The sequence below is a fragment of the Mustela putorius genome, unplaced genomic scaffold (assembly GCF_011764305.1).
Source record: "Mustela putorius furo isolate JIRA1106 unplaced genomic scaffold, ASM1176430v1.1 tig00000174_pilon_pilon_pilon, whole genome shotgun sequence".
Taxonomy (NCBI): Eukaryota; Metazoa; Chordata; class Mammalia; order Carnivora; family Mustelidae; genus Mustela; species Mustela putorius.
In genome coordinates this window covers 1820035-1842242 of record NW_025421304.1, presented here as the reverse complement: position 1 = coordinate 1842242, position 22208 = coordinate 1820035, and the positions used below count along the sequence as shown (strand labels likewise).

The 22208-nt window shown below is 50.8% G+C and overlaps 3 protein-coding genes across 9 annotated transcripts; 1 reads left to right on the top strand and 2 right to left on the bottom strand.

Annotated features, from left to right (window-relative positions):
* Window positions 1–2235: 2235 nt before the first annotated feature.
* NFKBID (NFKB inhibitor delta) lies at window positions 2236–8985 on the bottom strand. 6 transcript variants are annotated; one of them, XM_045075917.1, is made up of 12 exons: window positions 8783–8985; window positions 7275–7375; window positions 7008–7068; window positions 6399–6616; window positions 5971–6161; window positions 5784–5889; window positions 5519–5665; window positions 5352–5403; window positions 5109–5257; window positions 3547–3663; window positions 3050–3214; window positions 2236–2904 (listed from the first exon to the last, which is right to left on the bottom strand). In XM_045075917.1, the coding sequence occupies exons 4-12, from the start codon at window positions 6402–6404 to the stop codon at window positions 2851–2853; spliced, it is 987 nt and encodes a 328-aa protein (XP_044931852.1). In that variant the 5' UTR covers window positions 6405–6616; window positions 7008–7068; window positions 7275–7375; window positions 8783–8985; the 3' UTR covers window positions 2236–2850. The 6 variants fall into 6 exon arrangements, with proteins under 6 accessions (XP_044931852.1, XP_012918232.1, XP_012918230.1 ...); XM_013062778.2 differs by lacking the exon at window positions 8783–8985 and adding an exon at window positions 7483–8769 and having other exon boundaries at window positions 6399–6598; XM_013062776.2 differs by lacking the exon at window positions 8783–8985 and adding an exon at window positions 7483–8768.
* A 1163-nt stretch (window positions 8986–10148) lies between these two features.
* On the top strand, window positions 10149–11622 carry HCST (hematopoietic cell signal transducer). Its single transcript, XM_004765130.3, has 3 exons — window positions 10149–10296; window positions 11112–11243; window positions 11472–11622. Exons 1-3 carry the CDS (start codon window positions 10254–10256, stop codon window positions 11510–11512), a joined length of 216 nt encoding a protein of 71 aa, XP_004765187.1. The 5' UTR covers window positions 10149–10253; the 3' UTR covers window positions 11513–11622.
* A 137-nt stretch (window positions 11623–11759) lies between these two features.
* Window positions 11760–15391, bottom strand: LOC101674756 (transmembrane immune signaling adaptor TYROBP). Of its 2 annotated transcripts, XM_004765132.3 has the most exons (5): window positions 15242–15391; window positions 14823–14849; window positions 14536–14670; window positions 14323–14366; window positions 11760–11993 (listed from the first exon to the last, which is right to left on the bottom strand). In XM_004765132.3, the coding sequence occupies exons 1-5, from the start codon at window positions 15324–15326 to the stop codon at window positions 11928–11930; spliced, it is 357 nt and encodes a 118-aa protein (XP_004765189.2). In that variant the 5' UTR covers window positions 15327–15391; the 3' UTR covers window positions 11760–11927. The 2 variants fall into 2 exon arrangements, with proteins under 2 accessions (XP_004765189.2, XP_004765190.2); XM_004765133.3 differs by lacking the exon at window positions 14823–14849 and having other exon boundaries at window positions 15242–15388.
* Window positions 15392–22208: the final 6817 nt, after the last annotated feature.

The following is a 22208-nucleotide window of genomic DNA, read 5'->3' as shown; positions in this document are numbered from 1 at the left end:
ACAACTTCCCAGCAGGTGGCAGTAATATGTCATGCTCTAATGTCAGCTTAGTACACAATTTAATTGCAGATGGCCTAGGGAGGAAGCTCCTAGAATTAGATTTTCTTCCAAAGAGTCTATGAGCTCAGAGTGTCTCATCATAATATATACATGTAATTACAAGTCATGTATATTAAATATAGACTTAGTAGACATTGGGAAGAAAATGCCCACATGACGCAAGTTGCATACAATGCCACAGCTTCATTGGAGAACCCAGTTTCCAACATCATTCTGATACTGGTTAAACCTTTAGTTGCATTATACTGTACCTAGCAGAAATCTATGGCTAGCGCCACAGATAGGGGGTAAATGCTGGCTTTGTGTTTTCACAGTCAAGGGTGATCAACAGGCTAACTGAATAAGGAGCTCCAAGCCCGTGGGACAGGAAGTGAAAGGCCATTTTGCTCAGTATGCTCAGTGTGTGATTCCTTACTAATGTTTACATATTAACGGTGATACTTAGGGTAATTCGTTTTAAAAGACTTGTTACTGGAATTCCAGCAGGGGATTGCTTTTGTTCATTTGATGCTCTTGTGCCATTAAGCTGCCCTTCTTTTCCCATTGAAAACAATTTAATTTTTCTTTTAATAATACAGTTTCTTAGAGACATTTTATCATTCTTTCATTTTTAATATGTATGTGCATGTGTTTGTTGATACATCTTGGAATATATATATATATATATCTTATATGTCAGTAGGCTCTAAGATGCCATCACTGCCTTATGGGGGCGCCTGGGTGGCTCAGTCCTTAGAGTATCCAACTTTTGGTTTCAGCTAAGGACGTGATCATGGGTCCTGGGATGGAGCCCCATGTTGGGCTCCACACTCAGCACAGAGTGTGCTTGGCCCTCTCCCTCCCCTTCTGCCCCACTCCCCACTCACACACTTTCTAAGACAGATAGGTATATAAATAGTTAGATAGATAAAATACCTTTATGCGAAGGAAGAAATACAGAAATTAAACTGCCCTACAATGACTGTAAGATGCATTCCAGTTAAGTTCTTAGAATCTATAGGATAACGTTCCTATGAATTCTTCACGGGTCAGCTGCCACAATGTGCATCCTCAGAAGAGAAGTGCATGCTGGTACAGGGCTGTAGATGTGGAAGACTAACACAGGCGGCGCTGGAAACCCCGCCTCCCAATATTCAAGCCTTGGAGTAGTGCTCCCTCCCCAGATTCTAGGTTTGGCCATGTGAATGACTTTGACCAATGTGATGTCAGCAAGTGTGAGGCAAGCAAGTGCGTACTCTCTTAGCACACTTCCTTTTGGAACCACCCACGTTCCTGGAGAGACCACATGGAGAGAAGGGTGCTTGGCCCACTCCCAGTGGTCCCAGCTAAGCTGTCAGACATGTGAGCAAAGTTGCCCAGCCCAAACAGGCCCCTAGCTGACTGCAGCTGCATGAGTGACCAAAGCAGGACTGTCTAGTTGAGCCCAGCCCAGACTGTAGGATCATTAGCGAATAGTGATGGTTGTTTCAAGCCTTCACTTTTGGGATGGAGACATGGGTACATGCCCCCAAGTAGGCTTGTTTGTTGTCTATGAGAGGCTCTGAGCAGTGAGGGGTTAAGATGAGTCAGAGGGCTTTCAGTGGGCCTCTTTTGGTGATAAGAGTGGGATGAAGTCCAGAGCAGAGACTGTGGGGCAGTTATGAGAAAGGGCCATTGGGAGGTCCTCTTAGTTTGGGTCTCTCCAGAAGCAGGATTTGAGGACAATCTATTGGTAGGAGAGGTGGGAAAGGACACAGAGAAGGGAAAGCAGTCAGGAAAGGATCTCATCAAGCCAGAACCAGTACAGGGAACTGAAGCTTAATTCTGTTGGGGAATTCTGAGAGCATGTGTAGAACACACACTTCCACATTTACCCTCACAGAGAGGTGTGGGACCTGGAGTCCTTCTATACCATCTCCTTTCAGTCTCTGGTTTGAGGGCTGTTAGATGGGAAAGGGCATCAACTTGTTGGCACTTAAGGCTACCTGGCTCACACCCAAGATAGAGCAGACACCAGTGGTCTCATGATGTCCACAGGCAGTCAGACCACCAGGTACTGACAGGGTGAAGGATGCAGACTTGGCACCCACAGTCTGCTACATACCCTACCCACGCAGTCATCCAAACGTGCCTCCTCAGCCAAGCACCACCGCCGTTCCCCCGCACCAATGCCCCCAGAGATTAAGACAATGACAGCGCAGTCCAAACTGAGTTTAATAAGGTATTTCAAATAGGGGAGGGATTCACTGGAAATGCGGAGATCTGGGATAGGGGCCCTGCCAGTTGAGTTCTGAATTAGAAAGCATAGGACCTAGGGAACTCCAGTCTAGGAAGAGTCCTTCCTATGTCTCAGGGGTAAGGACCTGAATGGTGTGGGTTTGGGGAGTCATCTCAGGAGCTCTACCAGATGACAGTGGAAGCTATTCTGGGGGTATCCCAAGTACTGTGTAGGGAAATCACATCTGGGATTCTAGGTGAGTTGAACTGGACTTGAGTAGGGGAGGGGGTCCCAGAAGATCCCAATGGAGGAAGGGTTAGGGGTCTAGGGTGTTTCACAGAAACAATCAAGGGGCCTCGATTTCACAGAAATCATCAAGAGGGCTCCTTGTGGGTAGGGTAGGGGTATTACACCACCCCAAATATTGGGGATCGTTTACCCCCACCCCGGGCAGCCATTTTGGGGTTTTAATGTAAGACCCTGATGGCAGGACATTCCACATACATTATCATGGATTTGCAACATTAGCATACGCTGGCTGTCCCACAGGACGGTGGGGACTGGAAAATCAGTCCAGGTTCTGGGTTTGAGTCCTAAGAGGACAGGCCTGGGGGTGCCACACGGCTCCTCTTCAACAGCTGCCGGAGCTGCGGACAAGACAGGGGAGAAGTCAGGGAGGCTAAAAAGAGAGGCCAGGGCCACAGACCCTCTAAAGTCCTGAGTGGGTAGGGTCAGGGGTTCAGCTCGTTAGGTCAGAGGCCACTCTGCAGTCAGGGTGGGCTCAGGACTCACCCCCTCGGGGCCCGGCCCAGGCCGCAGCAGGTGGACAGGCTGCTCGTTCTCCAGGTTTCGCAATGTTGGATCCGCCCCAGCTGCCAGCAGGCGCCGTACGATGGCCTCCTGGGGTGGTCCAGGGGGCAGGGCAGCCGCCATGTGGAGGGCTGTGTTCCCATGGGCCTGGGGACAGTGAGGGGAGGGCTGATAAAGATGCAGACTCAGCTGGCCTGGGCCTTCCACAGTACACTCCAGAGTCCAACACTGCTGCCTTCCCAGCCGTATTCCATGTGCCCCTACTTACATCCCGGAATCCCCTCCACAATCACATTCCACACACCCCTCGGTCTATGCCCCATACATTCCTGCAATCTACAACCATCCACATCCTATCCGGTCCCCACCTGGGTTCTCTACATTGTCCCTGCCACTGCCACAGCCCACAGGCCTCTCCAAGCCCCCCGCTCTTCTCTGTCACATCTCACACAATTGCCCATTCCAACCTAGGTCCCCACCTTCATGTTGACAAAGGCCCGCAAGTCTCCCCGCGGCAACTCAAGCAGCAGCTGAACCAGGGTAGGATTGGCGGCCTGCACAGCCAGATGCAGAACTGTCTTATTGCTCTTGATCTCCTGTAGAGAAAGGAACGGCGGAGGTCAGGCCAATTCTTACACCCAGAGCCCCTCCCAAGGAATCCAAGAGCCTTTAGACACCTTGTTTCTCCTTTGCAAGCACCCAGGGGTTCCTTACGCAGTTATCTATGTTGTGCACTATATAAGACTATCACCTTTAAGGGGATGCCATTCACATCATATGCATCACAGAACTATGTTTCTTTTGACAGTTTTCCAGCCCAAGTGTCTTTGAGAAGAAGGTTCTTACCTAATCCTCCAAAGGCACTCTGCACTTACAGCTGCCCTAGCCACCCCACATTCCATTAGGCATGCTAAAATGTACCCACATCTCACACAGACTGTACTTGATCTATAAGGATGGGACTTGAACAGCATTAATCAGGGGACTCAACAAACCCATACATACTTCCATATTGAGTTGTTCTCTTCATATTTTGGAGCAAATAAAGATATTTTCCACAATGGGACCTTATTATGTGCCCTCATTAAAAATATGCTGTGTTTCTACAAGACAAAACAACTTATCTGGCTCACCAAATAGATAATGAAGAGAAGACCAGAAGATGGAAGGGGAAAAGCTCTAAATTAAGAACACCTTTAAAAGTCTTACAATGGCAATATGAGGGCTTTATTTGGGTCTGAAGGGTTTTTTTTCTTTTTCTTTTTTTTAATGAAAAAACAATGCAGGGGCACCTGGGTGACTCAGTGGGTTAAGCCTCTGCCTTCGGCTTAGGACATGATCCCAGGGTCTTAGGAGCCTGCTTCCCCTTCTCTCTCTGCGTGCCTCTCTGCCTACTTGTGAATCTCTGTCTGTCAAATAAACAAATTAAAAAAAAAAAAATCTTAAAAAAAATGTATATCACTTTAGAGTCAATCAGAAATTCGAACACAGCCAGGATACTTGATATTATGAGTTTAAGTTTTTTTTAAGGTGAAATGATGGTATTGAGGTTAAAAGAGTTCTTCACTTTAGAGACATAATTTTTTGTGGATATACTATTTTCTCTATTTTATCTGTGTTCAAAATTCTTTTTATTTTTTTTTTTTTTAAGATTTTATTTATTTGAGAGAGAGGAGAGTGCGAGAGTCTGGCACGAGGCTCGGATTCTAATCCCCTCTCTGACTCTTACAAGCTCTAAGATTTTTGACTCCTATACCTCAGTGTCTTTATTAGTAAGGCAGTAAAAGTAATAACAGAGCACTTGTCAAAGGGGGTTGGTGAGGATTCGATTAGCTAATCCATGACACTCGATGCTTGATGAATAGTAAGTACAACCTAAGGTCAGTGATCTTTTTCTCTGGGGCCCAGGGAAACATAGCCACGTGCTCAAGTTCACATGGCTGGCCAGAGGCAAAGTCAACATTTGTCTGAATGCCCTGAATGTCCAGGTGCCCCATCCCACACACCCTTCTAGAGGCCGGCTGCCCACTGCCCAGCTCACCTGGCTGGTGTGATCAGCACCCATGTGCAGCAACATCTGGACACAAGCCAGCCTGTCTCGGGCCTGGGTGCTCAGCACCCGGGAACATAGGTCAGGTGGGTGCATAGCCACATTGAGGGCCAGGATGGCTGTGTGGAGAGGGGTGAGGCCTGCAGGATAGAGGTGGTGAGGGCTCTGCATCTGAGGCGACCTCCCCCACCCAGCCCCACCTGCCACACCCACCCTGCCCACCACCCAGCTTACCCTCGAAGTCTCTGGCTTCTAGGTTAACCTGAACCCCCGAGTTAATCACGGCCTGGGGAGGAGAAGGCACAGTGCTGGAGTCGAGTCTCCCCAGGCCTCCTAGCCCTGGAAGCCAGGATCTGAACAACCAGTCCAACCCCTTCTCCCCATTGGCCCACTGGTCATACCGAGAGGACTCCTGGGAGCCCATAGGTAGCAGCCACATGCAAGACAGAACGTCCCTGATGATCAGTGGCATTGGGCTCTGCTCCGAGGTTCAGCAGGTCCTCCACAATCAGGGGCTGGTTGGCGGCAGCAGCCACCAGGAGAGGGGTCTGCAGGAAATAAGAAGGTCAGTCTGGGCCCCTGGTCTCCTCCCCTCTGAAAAACCAATAATCCAGGCCCCCAGACCTCCTGCCTTTAAATCCAGCAGTCTGGGCCCCTGGCCCTCACCTTGCCCTTATGTTCCCGAATGTCCAGATGTCTATATATTTGAAGCATCTCAGCTGCGGCATACGCTGCCCAGCGTAGCCCCCGAGCCGCAAACAGGTGCAGGAGCCTGAGGACAGATAGAGGACAAGCAGTGAGCGCAGAACCCCAGCTAAGCCAGAAACAGGCAGACTGCAACCCCCATACTCACGTGTCTCCCTCCTCATCCTGGGCCAGCAGCTGCTGTGGCCCCAGAGCCAGCATGTGAGCACGGGCTGTGTCCAGGGATGGTCCGGTGGCCACGGGGGGCAACTGTGGGGGTCCTAAGGGGAGTCCAGAACCTCTCCAGGATCCTGCCTGTGGCAGGGAAGGTTCTCCATACAGCCGGGTATCCAGAGGGTCCTGAAGGATACACGTGGTAGGCAGAGCCAATCAGCTGAGAACTCCTTTTCTTGACATATATACATACACACACACACAGAACGCCAAGTAGGGTGGCTGGATGCCCCATCTGTACCGAGTGACCTTGGACCTTGGGGCCTCAGTTTTGCCCATCTGAAGAACGGGCTCTTAATCTAGCACAAGGGCAACTGGGAATTTTAGGGGCCCTTCAGCATCCTGTTCCACTCTGTATCTCACCTCCATCCCCACAGAAAATGGACACTGCCGCCCTGTGTCGGAGGGTGGGTAGAAGTCAGGAGTCGGGAAGCCTTCAGCAGCAGAAGCAGGGTAAAAGTAGGGGCTGTCTGTGTAGGCAGCATGCGTGTTGGGGTCCCAGTCTGGAAAGCCCGTGGTGGGAGCCAGGCTGCCAAGTCCAGAACCCAGAGTCTCTTGGTGTACTGGGAAGCGAGAATGGCCTGTGTGTGAGAGGAGGAGCAGGGGCAGGCCTGGTTACCAGGGTTGGGGAAGTCATGACCAAGGCTGGAGGACGGGGGTGAGAGCCTGGAATCTCCCAGCGTCCTGAGAGCTAGTACTTGTGGGACACCAAAGGGCTGGGACTCAGAGGGCTGAGGGCTTAGACTCCAGGAGCTGCAAAAGGCTGGGAGCCTGGGCCCCTCGAACACTGAAGGACTGTGTACATAGACCTATGGGCTCCAGAGAATCTGGGCGATCAAACTGCTACCGAGTCCCAGCAAGAAAGAGGGTCTGACTCCCAAGTTCCCCAAAGTTCTAAGATTTGGAATGTTTGAGTCCCTGAAGAAAGCTGGGGAGGTGAGCTGAGGGAACCAGGTGAGTTTCCAGACTTACCAGCCTCACTTTCATTCACAGATGGGGTCAGGGACTGGGCCAGGGGAGATGGAAACTGTTCCTGTAGAGGGATTTAAAAAAAAAAAAAGGAACAAGGGGTAATTTATGGGACAAATTCCTCAGCATCCATGCCCCGCCCACAGCGCATCTAAGTCAGGACTACACCTCTGATCTGCTCCGAGGGTCAAGGGCTCACAAGTCATCAAGTATCTGCCCAACAGGACATGGCCTCACGAGTTACAGTTTAGAGGGCTTCGTGGGCCTTACCGGTGTCCCACCAGCGTCAGGCTGCTGCTGACGGCGCCTCTGTTCTTCCAGGAGCTTCTTCACGGTCTGTGATGGGCAGTGGCTGCGTTCACTCCGGCTCACTGCGGGGGAGGCGGGGGGGGGGGGCGGGAAGGAGAGGGGAGGGAAGCAATCAGAGTTCCTTAAGTCACCCAACTACGGGGGAGTGGACTCGGGCACCCTCCCTCACCCTCCTGCGCGGAAAAACTGGCACACTGACGACGCCTGAGAACTCCAAAGCCAATCTTAGCTTTCAGGTGCAGCTTCCGCCTCCGCCGTTTCCTTCCCTTTGCTCCGCACTTTCCCCTCTGACCCAATTTTCCACCAGCGTCGTGGAAACTGAGGAAGGGGGTGGAGGGCGCTCCTCTGCAGCACCTCCCCACACTTTCCGTGAAAAATCCCAGCCCCCAGATCTCCCAGTCCCGAGGCCTTGGGGGTCGCTGGGAATCACTCCCAGGAGACTTGCACATTCAGGTTCCCAACACCTCTCTGCCCTCGACACACTTCCCGGGAAAACAGGCGTCCGAGTCCCCGGGCCCTCTCCCCAAGGAAGGACAAATCAATAGCCCCCTAGCTCGTCGGGGATCGGAAGTCCAGACCGCATCCCCTCTTCAGTTCTAAGAGTCCAGGCCCCATTCTGCGGAACTCCGAGAGCCTAACACCCCTTTCCCCAGGACCTAGGAGTCCGGGCCCTCAGCCTCGCCCTCCCTTGCACCTGGGAGTCCCCCTTTCCAGAAGCCTGGTCCGCACCACCCCGGAAGTCCGAACCCTCAACCCTCACCCTTCCAAGCCCGGGTTCCAGCAGAGGAAGGGTTAAGCGGGGGAGGGCGGACTCGGAAACAGCCCAGATACGACGTGCTGACGTCACGGCGCTCACGCAAGGGAATCTTCCATCCACCCCTTCCTCTCTCGGCGGCGCGCGGCAGGTGGCCCTCTCAGAGTCGGCGCGCGCCGCCAGGCGTGGAGCGCTCGGAATCCCCGCACGTGGGGAATTCCTGCTCCGCCCGGGGACCCGGGGACCCGGGGTGGGTGGCGACTCGGGAATTCCCGGGGCCCGGGTAGGGTCAAGGCCAGTGTGGGCCCCCTACGGCAGAACGCCTCCTTACCCACACCGACTCGTGGCTGATTTTTTTAAACAACCACGCCCCCAGGACTCCGTCTAGCTCCTTTCTAAAGCTATGAGACCGGGCCGCCAGCCCCCTCCTCCCACAGTTCCCAGGGGTCGGGGCTCCCAGCCCTTTCACCCCACCCCCCGACCCAGAATTCCGAATCCCCGGTTCCTTAACTCTCCCAGGACCCAGAATCCCAGCTCCTCCTCCATCACCAGCAGAAGTCCCGGACCCCTACCCTCTTCAAACACCGAGTACGCTCACTCGCAGCACCCAGGCTTAATGCTCCCGCTCAGTCCCGCAGGTTCGTGAGAGCCGGACTCCCAGCCCTCGCTCTCCCAAGGGGCCGAGCATGCTTCTCCTCCCCACCCCCTCCATTACCTCGCGGATTCCGTGGCGCGGATTGCTGGCCCCCAGGGCCGCGGCCTCGGCGCTGCGCCAGCCTCGCTCTTCCCCCGCGGAGCCGCCGCCGGGTCCCCAATCTAGGACCTGTGCCCCGCGAGTTTTTAAACTGGACTTCTTGGCACCGCCCAGTCAAGGGCAGGGCCCCTCCCACAGACTCGGGAGTCCCCGTGTCGCGCTTGAACTAGCCCAGTCTCTGAATGGGCGGGGCTGACACTGAGGGCCTGACTCCTGCGCCTCCTACCTGGAAAGAGGGAGCTGGTCTGAGGGTGAAGCGGCCAGGGATTGCCGACACCTGAAGGAGGAGGGCACTGGGGGCCTGGACTTCTGGGTCTCTGTCCAAGGGGGTACCGGAGGCTTTGGTTTTGGGGGCCTGGGTTGGAAGGGGAGGCTTTGATTTCTGGAGCCTGGGCTGGAAGGGAATAGTATTCCCTAGTCCCAGGGTACGAGGAGGCTGGGATTCGGGGGACTCCTAGTCCCAAGGGAGGGAAGGTTTGTAGGTAAGAGTGACATCGGTAGACGCAAATTTCTCCCTTTCCCCACATCACCTCATTCAGAGGTCAGTTCTCATTTATTCATTCGTCATTAAAGATTATTTATTACTGAAGTAAAAAGGGAGGCCCTTTGCTGGGGGCCCTGGTATAGCTGTGAATTAAGCGGACAGGAATTCCCAGCCCTTAAGCCAACTGACATTCCCAAGGGAGGCTTGTTCTCAGTTCCCATGTCGGTGGCCATGTTAATCATTTCTCCCAGCCTTTCAAGACTTGGGCTGTCCTGATTCTCCTCCCTCACACATTGATTCCTTCCCAGTTTCCTGGACTGTTTCCACCTCTTCACCCATTCTTGGGGGCCAGGGGCACTCCTCTGTCTGAACTCACTTCCTGGGTGATCTCATCCAGTCCTGTGGCTTTATTCATTCATAAACCAGCAACCCGAAAATTTACATCTCAGGCCAGAAACTTATCCCTAAATTCACAGATGCAGCTGTGGTCATTCAGTGCTGCAGGGAGATCTAGGAGGCATTTCCAACTCGGTGTCCCGAGACTTTGGCACTTTCCTCTAAATCTATTCTCCCCTCCTACTCCATCTCTGTCAAGGAATGCTCGGTAATTCCAGTAGCTTAGCCCAGAAGCTTTGGTCATCCTGAATCCCTCTCTCTCATACACATCCATACATACATGACCAGCAAGTTTTGTTGGTTCCACCTCCAAAATATCCCCAGTATCTCCTCAATGTCCACAACCCTGGCCATCCGTCCTCTCCTGCCTGACCCTACCCCCAGTTCATCCCCAAAGGCAGTCACAGGGACCCACTTTTTACTTCTCCCCCTCCCACACCCTCACACAGGAAGCAGGTGACATTGCCACCAGCAGGGTGACATCCGCTATTCTGCTTCTTTACTCCCCCACTGTTCCTCAGGACTTCTCTGGACCAAAGCCTTTTGCCTACCATGGCCCCTTCAGGTGTCATCCTGCTCCTTCTTTTGCTCCCAGGTGAGCAAAAGTGATTATGGGGGGGGGCAGGGGGAGTGGCAGGCAGAGTCCCTATGAGAGGGGTGGCTTGGGCGGCCTCTGAAGGGAGGAGTGCTGAGGGCACATCTTCCTAGGACCTCTTCCTCCCTGGAGATCCATTTTGGAGGCAGAGTCTGGTTCTTTATGGGAGAGAAGCTGAGTCTGGAGCCTGTTGATCTCACCTTCTCACTGCTGGATCTTCTCTACTTCCACTTCTGATTTTCTATCTCTTGGCCTCTTTCTCATTTGCTCTCTCCCAAATGGAGGTTATTTCTCAGGACACCACCTCTCCCTGCTAATCCACTTTCCCTCTCTTTTCACGGTGGCAGCCGCTCTGATAACCCCAGGTGAGAAATTAGCACCCCTTCCCTTGTGCCACGGTACTGCTTTCATCCCTGAAGTGTGGCCTGAGGATCCTGTCTAGGTCACCAGCTCCCCTCTCACCCCCAAATCAGAACCCACAGGGGATCTACAGTCCTCTCTGGGTCCCCATCTCACTGCCCTCATCACCAAAATGAAGCCCCAAGGACTCGGCCACCCCCCCCCCCAGCCTTCTTTGGGAGTACCCACTATGCCCAAAGCACCATGTATGTCTCTCTGTGCTAGGATCCCCCCGACCCTACACCCTGCTTCTCTCCAGGCTCCCACCTCCCTTTTCATCCCCAAGTCAACCTCAGGGTATCTAGACACTCCTGCCTCCCCTCCAGGGACTTCCTCAGCCCCATTGGCCCCAAGTGCAGCCCTGAGGGTCTGGAACCTCCCTCAACCGCCTTCCTGTCTTGGCCCCCACCCTCCAGGTTCCTGTTCCGGATGTGGGCCCCTCTCTCTGCCAGTGCTGGCAGGGCTCATGGCCGCCGACGCGCTGGTGTCGCTGTTCATCATCGCAGTCGTGTTTGCGTGTGCTTGCCCGCGCCACCGGCCCACCCTAGGTGAGGGCAGAGACAGGGTGGGGCCCGGAGGGAGAGGTGTCCCTAGAGCAGGGGGTCCCCAGGGAGGGGTCCCCCAGGGAAGCCCTGGAGGAGATTCTGGGGAAACCCTGGGGGCGGTGCAGGGGGGAACTCCGGAGGAAACCCCTGAGGCAGGGGGTCCCCAGGAAGGTGGGGCTGTGGGTGGGTGGTAGGTGGTCAGGCCTCATGCTTTCTCTCCCCCACCCCCAGAAGATGACAAAGTCTACATCAACATGCCTGGCAGGGGCTGACCCCCCTGTAAGTGAAACCTTTGATGTTGGACCCTCTCATCCTGCATCGTGTGCTGCCACACAGGAAACGTACTCCCCACTTTGGGGTGGAATAAAGCTATTGAACTACCTCTGGTTCTGATTCTTCCTCACAGAATCCCAGGGTGCCCAAAGCCTCCCTCCCACTTAGCTGTTTCTGGGTCCATGATCTCCCGGAACCCCACATAGCCCTGCCCCCTCAGCCGAGAGATCTGGAATAACTCAACAGTGTTTTTGTGTGCCGTGTTTATTTGGGGGCAGTAGTGGAGAGAAGTCTGACCCCTCGGGTAGGGCACTCTGAGGATCTGTATCTTGGTGGGAGTAGGAATAGGGTGCTGGGGAGGTATCAGGAATGACTGGATCCAGGCATCAGGTTGTTGACTGCTGCAATGTGGGCTCATTTGTAATATGGCCTCTGTGTGTGGAGGTCACTATAGACATCTGACCTCTGACCTTGGAGCTCCTAATGGGAGGGACAGGGTGGGAACCGTTAGTGCGTAAGGTCCACTGAATAAACTTAAAAAAAACTCAGCCTTCTCCCTGTGGCCTATACGGCTCCTAGAAGCTTCTTCAACCTTGCAGCCATGGAAAAGATCTGTATTTTAATCAACTGCATTTAGTGTTTCCCTGTTTCCTCTGCCTCATCATTATACACCAGCCTCAGGGCCTTTGCACAAGCTGTTCTCTCTGCCCAAACACCGCTTTCCTGGATATTCCCATGGATGGTTCCTTCTCCCCCTTCAAGTCTCAGCTCATGTCACTTCCTCAGAGAAGTGTTTCTTGATTTTGTCATCTAACTTCTCCCCACCACACACACACTCCAGGCCCTGTCACACCAGTTGTTATTTCCTCCTCAAATTATCTTATTTCTTAATTTGCTTCAGGTCCATCTCCTAGGATGTAAACTCTGTTGCTGTGTAGGGGCTCCACAAATTCCACCTAAGGATGAATAAATTGGAATAATGTCTTGCCCTAAAGTTTCATGGTCCCTGATAACTGAAAAGTTCCCTCATTCTTCTGGACCTCACAAAGCCAAACTCAAGAGGCTTATGCTTTACAAAGAGACTTTTTATCCACAAGTGACACAAAGCAAAGGTGGCTGCAAATAAGTAAGAGACTTCACAGAACAAGGCTTACAGTTTTGGGAAGAGGGGTCTAATGGCCCGAAGAGGCAGCCCTCAGACTGAGTCCCTGAAATCATATGCAAATGACTGGTCTGGATATGCACCTTTATGGGAAGGGGTCTGTTTGGCCTCCATTAGATTCTCACAGGAGCCCTTGACCCCCTAAAGAGTTGAGAAAGGCATTGATAAAGAGGCAAGCAATGGAAAGATACCTCTGATTGGAGGTTTTGTTTTTGTTTTTGTTTTTGTTTTTTTTGTTTTCTTGAGAGAGAGAGAATGTGTGTGCACACCTGGAAGGAGAGGATGGGGAGATTTTTTTTTTTTTAAGATTTATTTAGGGGCACCTAGGTGGCTCAGTGGGTTAAAGCCTCTGCCTTCGGCTCAGGTCATGATCCCAGGGTCCTGGGATCAAGCCCCACATGGGGTTTTCTGCTCAGCGGGGAGCCTGCTTCCTCCTCTCTCTCTCTGCCTCACTCTCCGCCTACTTGTGATCTCTGTCTAATAAATAAATAAAATCTTTAAAAAATAAATAAATAAAGATTTATTTATTTGACAGAGAGCAAGAGTGGGAGGGGAGGGACAGAGGGAGAGAGAGAATCCCAAGCAGACTCCCCACTGAGCACAGAACCAGCCAGGACTAGATCCCACAGCCCTGAGATCATGACCTGAGCCAAAATCAAGAGTCAGGTGCTTAACCCACTAAGCCATCCAGGTGCCCCTGCATGGTGGTTCTTAAGAAGGGTTTCAAGATCCCTGTACCACCCCTAGATTATACTCACAATTTCATAAATTTTTGTGTGGATTTTTCTGAGGAGTCTCTCGCTTTCATCAGCTTCTCAAAGGGATACAGGATCTTCCAAAAAATTCTTAAAACTTCTCTTTTCAGATTACCAAATTAGGGCTGAATCATGTCCTCTGCCTTTCCAGAGCTTCTCCCGGAAATCATCCTGTCCCAGACAATTCCATGCCTGCCTTCTTGCTAAGGCCTGCATTTGCCCTGGCGAAGGTAAAGCCCTCCCTGTATTTCCTCACGTGTTTTAAGCTGAGCATAAGGTCATGATTGATCATTGAAAGCAGTTTTGGGAGGCGCTTGGGTGGCTCAGTCATTGGGCATCTGCTTCAGCTCAGGTCATGATCCCAGGGTCCTGGGATCAAGTCCCTCCTCAGGCTCCCTGCTCTGTGGGAGGCCCACTTCTCCCATCTTCTCTCCCTGTGCTGTGTTCCCTCTCTCACTGTGTCTCTCTCTGTCAAATAAATAAAATCTTATAAGTAGTTTTTTTTTAAGATTTTATTTATTTTTTTGACAGAGAAAAATCACAAGTAGGCAGAGAGGCAGGCAGAGAGAGGGGGAAGCAGGCTCCCCACTGAGCAGAGAGCCTGACGCAGGGCTTGATCCCAGGACCCTGAGATCATGACCTGAGCCAAAGGCAAAGGCTTAACCCTCTGAGCCATCCAGGCACCCCAATAAATAAAATCTTAAAAAGAAAGAAAGAAAGAAAGAAAAGAAAGCAGTTTTGGACAGATGCTCTCCAAGAGCCTTTGAGGGTTTGAAATGCTGCTGAGAAATTGGCTTTAGGGTCTAGGTTCTAGAAGGACTGGGGAAGTGTTTAAGACAGACACCCACAGGGTAGGAGTGAGATGTGAGGAAGAGAAGCAGGGTTTTCTCACCTGATAAGGAGACTCTGTCTCAGTGATGCGCTGTTTCCTGGTCACTGTTGGGGGGTTGGGGGGTAGTGCAGAATGCAGAGTTAAGGCGGTGAACTGGGATCCTTTTGCTGCTACAAAATCAGCCCTTCCATCATTGTCCCTTTGGCTGGTTGTGACTTGGGAGTTTACCCCTCCCTCAGAGAGTCCCAGGCTATCCCCTCCAGCCCCACTCACCCTCCACAGCCCCTCGCCCCCGAGGGAAGAGCCGGCCCAAGGAGTACACAGCCAAGGCAATGAGGAGGGTCAGCACCAGGTCCCCCAGCACAATCCCCGCCAGCACCCCAGGACTCATCACAGAGCAGTTGCATCCTGAGAATGTGAGACAGGGGTTGGGGGTTGTCACTGGGGGCTGGGAACTGGGAGGAGGTGTCAACAGGGGAAGGTTTGGAGAGCTTAGGGAACAGACAGAGATGGGGAGCTCTTTGGGAGGTAGGGAGGGGGACTACAGAGTCTAGGCCTACCGTCCTGTGCCTGAACAGAGCTGAAACCTGAGGAGAGAAAAAGAAGGTAAATTGAGGCAGGGGGTTGTGACTGGAGGGTGGGTGCAGAAGCTGGGGAGGATGGGTCCCGAGAGCCAGGAGATAAGAGTGGAAAGCCGTGTCTGGTGGGACCTGTGGGCCAGCGTCAAGGTCACTGACTGTGTTACTTCTACCCCGACTTGTCCTGTTGCAACACCAAGTAGAGTTCCCCCCACCCCCGCCGCTGCTACCAGAGGCCACATCTTGGGGTCTCAGGCTCTGAGAGACAGCCATAAGTTTTGGGGGGCTGGGGCTCTGCTTTTCCCCATCTCCCTTTTTGGTTCTCTCTCTACCCTGCTCCCTGCTCTGCCCCAAGCTGAGCCCAGGGATTCGGGAGGTGGCTGTGATAGCCCCCAACTCACCACCCACAGTCAGAAGGAGAGGCAGGAACAGGAGCCTGGTGGAAGGTCCAAGGACCCCCATGACGCAGGCAACACCGCTGGACATCGGAGTCCAAGGGCCAGTGGGATGTGGTGTTGCGTCCAAGTGAAGGAGGAAGTCTGAGGTGGGCGGTGGCAGGAGGGAGGAGGGGACAGTAGAGGAGGAGGGACAGAGACAGATAACGCCAGGAAGAAACAGGCCAAGACACCCCCAGGGGGCCATGCTGTAGCCCCTAACCACTGGACATAAAAGGGGAAAGGGTCCATGTGCCCAACTGGGGGCCAACCATCAGTGTACCAGGAAGTTAGTAGCTATGACTGAAGCCACCTTTGCCTCTTCCTGGCTGGGCAACCTTAAATAAGTCATCCAACCTCTCTGGGCCTCAGTTTCCTTATCTGTAAAATAAGGAGTAAAATAGTGCCTATTTTGTAGGGGTTTGTGGGGAGCGAATGGATTAATGTTTCTAGAACAGGGTCTGACACTCGTCAGCTTTTTATAAGCACCAGCTATAATTATTTGATAATCAGAACTTTGTGATGTTTATAGGATATTAAGAGAGCCCTCAGGATCTGGGCACTAATGAGCTGCATTCTGTCCTAAGGTGTTAACCCTTTTAATCCCTCAGCAGCCATCTGAGGTAGACGCTTTTGTCATCGTCATCCCCACTGTACAGAAAGGTGCAGACACTTGCCCAAGGTCACGTAGCAAATAAATTTGGTAAGGAAACACAGGACACAAAGACAGATATCTGACCCTTAGAGAGAAGGAAAAAAGAGCCAAGAGGAAAGATACGGAAGGAGAAAGGGGTGGCGAGGCCAAGAAGAAGAGAGAGGGATAGACAGGGACACAGATATAGACAGCACAGACACAGGATTGGGGGTTTGGAAGGAGGTGAGTGGGGGACAACATGCAGACCACTGGGCTGGGCTGCGCTGCACCACCGAATGAGGAAGTAGCTGGAAGTGAGGACAGAGGGAAGGTGACCCAGGAGGAGACTGGGACTTCAGCTGGGGCTGGCTAGGAGGAACCTGAGGTTAGGGCACTGGGGGGATGGGCCCAAGGCAGGAAGCTCCCCTCCCCCATCGGCGCGTCACACCCCATAGCTCCCTGGGCCTGGTCTCAGGAGAGAAAAGGGGAAACTGGATGTCTGTCATGGGACAGATTCTGAGTGGCCCTTCCTGGTGGGGGGATTTGGAAGCCAGAGGAGGGCCAGGGCCCAGTCGGAGGCAGCACTGGCTGCCATCAGCCGCGAGCACCCAGGCCTGGCCCAGTCTGGTCGCTAAAGAAACAACATCCCCACCACCACCACCACCAGGCCTGCAGTGGGTGCAGAGAGAACAGGCCCCAGAGGGGCCTCGAGATGGCGGAAGCTGAATGAGCCTCTTGGCTTTCAGAGAGCAAGGGAAACTCTGAGCCTGAAGGGCTTCATCTGACTCCAGCACTCAGTGCTCTCGAGCTCACTCTGGCTGGGCTGGGGGAGCAGACTGTTGGGGGCATGGCTGCTGTGGTCCAATTTTATTGTGAGGATTTTGTGAGGTCTATAAGAGTAATGTCTGCCTGGCATGTTCTATCTGCTCAGTGACTCTTAATCACCGTCCTCCTCATTACTGTTATTGTTAGTATTTCAAGTCTCTAGTTCTGGGCTCACCTTGATAACCAACCTCCCTCAACCCCTCAGACTCGGCCTCCCGGTCTGGTCCTCCCGACTCCAGCCAGGCCCAAGCTGTCCCCAGAAATAGCCCTTATACTCGTGCACCAACCAATCAAGCAAATGTGGCCATACAGCCGGGTCTGTGTCCTGGAGCCCCCTACCTTTTAGTGGCTGAGATATGAGGAAGTCTGAGGTATCCCAAAGGAACAGACGGGTGGTGGCAGATATCTGGGGTGGGGGTGGAGGTGGGGGTGGGGGTGTGGGTGGGAGGGGGTGGGCTCTTTACCAACTAAAAATAAAGTATTAGGGCACCTGAGTGGCTCAGTGGGTTAAGCCACTGCCTTCGGCTCGGGTCATGATCTCAGGGTCCTGGGATCGAGTCCCGCATCGGGCTCTCTGCTCGGCAGGGAGTCTGCTTCTCTCTCTCTCTCTCTGCCTGCCTCTCTGTCTACTTACGATCTATCTCTGTCAAATAAATAAATAAAATATTTTAATAAATAAATAAAAATAAAAAAAATAAAAATAAAGTATTAAATATGTTAGCAACTGGTACGACTGTACTGATACAGAGCACAGAACACTGATCCAGGCTGGTCGGCCTGGGCTCTCCGTGGGTGGATGGGCCATTGGATGAAAAAAGGGTGAGATGGAGGGCACCCAGCTGACTGGGAGACACCCCTCACCCAGTGCCAGGCTCCAGGAAGTAGGGCTGCTTCACCTCCCATGAGATCTGTGAAGTGTCTTAATCTGTCCTGGCAAGCAGCCCAAGAGTTGGGCAAGGCCCAGGCTGACTCTGCCAGAAAGCAGGCAATGTGGTGAGCCTGTGACAAGCTCGTCTCTGTGGAAGCGACAGCCCCTCCCTACTCTCCCTCTTCTACTTTTGCCCCCTACAATCCATCCTCCCCATAGTGGTCAGGGGAGGCTTTTTGAAAAGTCAGGGAACCAATTTTGTAAGTGGCTAAAAATTGTGAACAGATACATCACAGAAGAAGAGACCCGGATAGCCAATAAGCATGAGCGAAAGCGTTCAACATCATTAGTCATTAGGGAAATACGAATTAAAACCACAATGAAATACCATTACACACCCACTGGAGTGACTAAAATGAAAAAGACTGACCCTTTCGAGTGTCCGCAGAGACGGGGAGCAATTGGAAATCTCACGCTGCTAGTGGAAATGGAAAACAGAACCACCACTTTGGAAAAGAGTTTGGTAGTTTCTCATAAAGGTAAATATTCACCTACTCAGAGATCCAGCAATCCCACAGAAGCAGGCATCTACCCCAGAGAAATAAAAAACATATACTTACATAAAGACCTGCCCATCTTTCTGTCCTCCCCTCCTACCCCTCTTTCCCTCACTTCCCCTACTCCAGCTACACTGGCCTTCAGTTTCTTGAGTCAAGTTCATTCTCACCCCAGGGCCTTTGTACCTGCTGTTCCCCCTGCCTACGATGCTTTTCTCAAAGTTCAGGTAGAGTCAGCCCTTTCTCACCCTCCAGATATCAGCTCAAATGTTACACCCTCACAGAGGCCTCTCCTGCCCACCACCACTCAAGCCACCTCCCACCATCAATTTCATTTTCTTCCTGTATTTATCATACCTGAAGTTCTCTGAACTGTGTGATCCCATTTTTCCTGTCTGCTACTTTCTCTAGAATGGAACTCCATGAGAACAGGAACCTTCCTGCCTTCTTCACTGTTATATCCTCAGCACAGTAGGTGCTCAGTAAATACTCTTTCAATATTGCAATAAACGGCCACCAGTAATGGGTTGGATGAAGGATGGCTCTTGAACCCTGCAGAGGTCTAAGGGATCCCAGACGTGCCCACCATTTCTTTTTGAATTGATCACTTGTCAGATAAGAATACTAGTGTCTGCCAATATCCTCGTGCTGCTTCTTCTTCCATGAAATTTTCAGCAGGGCATCTGCCCACCAAACTAGAAACTGTATTTTCTGGCTGCATTTGTGTGTAGAGTGGTCATAGAACTTTGTTCTGGCTGATGAGCAATGTGGGAATAAATGAGCAATTTAGAAGTCCTAACCTTTGCGGACGGATGTACTCCACTCTTCCTGATTTCCTCATTCCCTGGAATTTGAATGTAGGAATCTTAGAACAAGTAGATGAGGGCAACATCATCAAAATGAAAGAGGGAGAAGACAGAAGAAGCCTCAGTGCATTTTGCTTTGACAAAGAACGTGGTGGAAGGGCCCTAACATTCTTGAACACATCCCCTTTGCTGTTTAAGTTAGTTAGTGCTTCTACTGTATGCAGTGAAGAACGTGACTGCCTCATCTGGGTCAGGCGTAACCTTGGTTTAATGACCAGAGCCAGGAGGTGGGTGTAGGTAGCCTCAACTTGTGGAAGGAGTCCTAAGACAGTCACAGTGCGGGCAGTTGTAAGCCAGGTAGCCTGCCTGGAAAAGGCACCTCTTTCTTCTTCTCACTTTCAGATAAAATTCTGATGTGAATACCTAACTATTTCCAGATAAAATACAATGCTACATAACCACACAGGGGAGGAGAATGAGTGGGAAAGGATGGGCCCAAGTTGGATGGTTGTCGGGGGGCAGATAGACTGTAGAGGACTCCTCATACTCTTTTATGTTTCATCTTTTCAAAATTCTCTAAATTAAAAATTTCTTGAGGGGCACCTGGGTGGCTAAGTCAGTTAAGCATCTGCCTGCGGTTCAGGTCAAGGTTTCAGGGTCCTGGCAGGCTAGCTGCTCAGCAGGGTGTCTGCTTCACTCTCTCACTCTCCCTCTGTGCTCTCTCTCTCTCTCAAAGAAATAATAAAATCTTTTTAAAAGGGGGGGGGTACCTGCGTGGCTCAGTCAGTAGAATGTTTGCCTTCAGCTCAGAGCATGATCTTGGGGTCTTGGGATCAAGCCCCATGCCAGGCTCTCTGCTCAGTGGGGAGTCTGCCTCTGCCTCTCCCTCTGTGCTCTCTCTCTCTCTAAAATAAAAAAATAAAAATTGAAAAAAAATTCTCTATTTTTCTTGTGGTGACGATTACATGGCTGTATGCACTTGTCAAAACTCACAAAACAATATACTAAAAAGGATGTATTTTACTCTATGTAAATTCTACCTGAAAAAAAAAAAACAAACTGTTTTAAAGAGATGAAAATTGTAAGCACCAAAAGAACTAGTAAAGAGGTTTCATGATGTCTTTATTTCCTACCAGGTGCAATGTTAACAAGTAAACAGATGTTTCCCACTTTGACTTCTGGGAAAATGCTGGCAAATACTGACTTGCAAGGTGAATGAAGCAGGATCCCGGTGATAGGCATTGTTTTCTCCCCTTCTATTAAAATAGAATTTGTAATTGGGTGTCTGGTCTCCTAGCCAAGACTATGTTTCTCAGCCTCTTTGGAGGCCAGTGAGGCCTTGTCACTGTCTTCTGGCCAGTGGAACGTGGGAAGAAACAACTTCCAGGTTGTGTCCCTCGAGGCAAAGATGTGGGCTCCCTTTCTTTGTCCTTCCTCTTGGCAGGAACATGACCCTGACACTGGGCATGGACAGACATCCTAGACCACAACAACTGACTTTTTATTTGTGAAATGAAGGTCTTTAAAATATAATTAGAGCAATGATCCATGGGTATATTAATTGTGGTTCATCTATGTCATAAATGCAGTCATTATAAATGAATTAGAATTCTTTAAGCTCATTTGAAGAGATTTTAATTGAGAAAAGTAAGGTAGGGAGAAGAGAATATAGTATGAGGCCAGTGACCAGAAGAACCCCTTGTAAACATGTAGATATATGTTTGCATATTGAGAGGTGATGCATAAAGTTGTGGAAGGAGACACCTCAGGCTGCCACCATTGGTAACACTGGTGACCTGGGTCAGGATAGGAGATCGGGGAGGGTAAGAGGAAAACAGGGTTGCAACTGAAAGAAATAGATGATAACAATAATATATATAACAAGATGCCTTTTATATCAAATTATGCATGTAAAATTGTGTTTATCTACACAGCAAAAACTGAATGACATTCAAGAGAATATCAACAGTGGAATCTCTGGGTGGTGAGATTTAGGTTGCTTCTGTTTTCTTTATTTTTAAAATTTCTGTTTTTACAGGAAGTATTTTTTTTTAAGATTTTATTCATTTATTTGACAGACAGAGATCACAAGTAGGCAGAGAGACAGGCAGAGAAAGGAAGGGAAGCAGGCTCCCTGGGGAGCAGAGAGCCCGATGAAGGGCTTGGTCCCAGGTCCCTGGGATCATGACCTGAGCTGAAGGCAGAGGTTTTAACCCACTGAGCCACCCAGGAGCCCCATACAGGGAGTATTCTTAACTTGTATAATCATTAAAAAAATTTTAATTTCAGAAAACACAACAAATACATAAAGGCAAATTTGCAGGGGGATAAAAAGACAGGACTTCTGCTGCCAGTAATGGTGGTCTAAGAAACCAGAAAGCACCATCTCACTGAGGAACAAATGAAAATGCAGGATGAAATATATGGGAAGAGTTACTCTAAGTAGCAAAGCACTGGTAAGAGGGTAAGGAAATACTACCCCAAACCCAAAATAAAACAAGAGAGGAACCCAGAGCACAAATGCCTTCGGAAGAAATGCTTTCACATTGTTCTAAGGGCATTTTCCAATCCAGAAGACAGTTTGGGACTAGAGAGGCAGAAGTAAATGCCCAGACCCACCCTGACCAGAGAGTCTGAACATAAGCTCTTCATTTTAAGCTGGGATCTGAATGCTGTTACACTCAAGGTAAGAGTGAGCTCGAAGTCACGTAGCCTTCATGTGAACTAATAGCTTATCCTTATATGCCCTAAGCCAGGTAAACCTAGGTCTTGTCCTGGATTAATATCTCCTCTGGAGTAACGTATAACTGTATTTGGTCTTCAAAGTCTTCCTACAAGTCTAAGACAACATGAACAAGAATAAGCAGAATCAATAGATATGACAATGTACATGCAAATACTTCAGATTTCTGACCATATCGTATACACAAGTTTTCGTCCTGCCCCTTTTTGTAAATTATTTGTATGAACCCGGAATGAGCACCTATATTCCCTGTTCATCTGTGACCTGACCTTGCTGTCAGACCTCTGCTCTTTGCCCTGGAAAGGAACCAAGGAGACAACTGTCACACCACAGAGGGTAAAATAAATCAGACACCAAAGCTAAGATTTCATTTCTCAGTTCACCTATGCTAAGAAAGAGCTGTGGGGTGAGTCCGTTTCCCCTTTCTTCTTCCCACTGCCTGGAATGCGGATGTGGTGGGAGCCATCTTGGACCACGAAGGTCAGGCTATTCCCCAAGTGA

Excerpts from the sequence above, each read along its gene's own strand:
- NFKBID (XM_013062776.2), bottom strand. The coding sequence starts at position 7,762 with ATGTGCAAGTCTCCTGGGAGTGATTCCCAGCGACCCCCAAGGCCTCGG. Across the intron at positions 7,069-7,274 it reads CTGACGCTGGTGGGACACCG|GAACAGTTTCCATCTCCCCT; the intron begins GTAAGGCCCACG and ends ATCCCTCTACAG. Across the intron at positions 6,162-6,398 it reads CATTTTCTGTGGGGATGGAG|GACCCTCTGGATACCCGGCT; the intron begins GTGAGATACAGA and ends TGTATCCTTCAG.
- LOC101674756 (XM_004765132.3), bottom strand. The coding sequence starts at position 15,326 with ATGTCCAGCGGTGTTGCCTGCGTCATGGGGGTCCTTGGACCTTCCACC. Across the intron at positions 14,850-15,241 it reads TCTCCTTCTGACTGTGGGTG|GTTTCAGCTCTGTTCAGGCA; the intron begins GTGAGTTGGGGG and ends TTCTCTCCTCAG. Across the intron at positions 11,994-14,322 it reads AGACAGAGTCTCCTTATCAG|GAGCTCCAAGGTCAGAGGTC; the intron begins GTGAGAAAACCC and ends CCCTCCCATTAG.
- HCST (XM_004765130.3), top strand. The coding sequence starts at position 10,254 with ATGGCCCCTTCAGGTGTCATCCTGCTCCTTCTTTTGCTCCCAG. Across the intron at positions 10,297-11,111 it reads GCTCCTTCTTTTGCTCCCAG|GTTCCTGTTCCGGATGTGGG; the intron begins GTGAGCAAAAGT and ends CCCACCCTCCAG. Across the intron at positions 11,244-11,471 it reads GCGCCACCGGCCCACCCTAG|AAGATGACAAAGTCTACATC; the intron begins GTGAGGGCAGAG and ends CCCCACCCCCAG.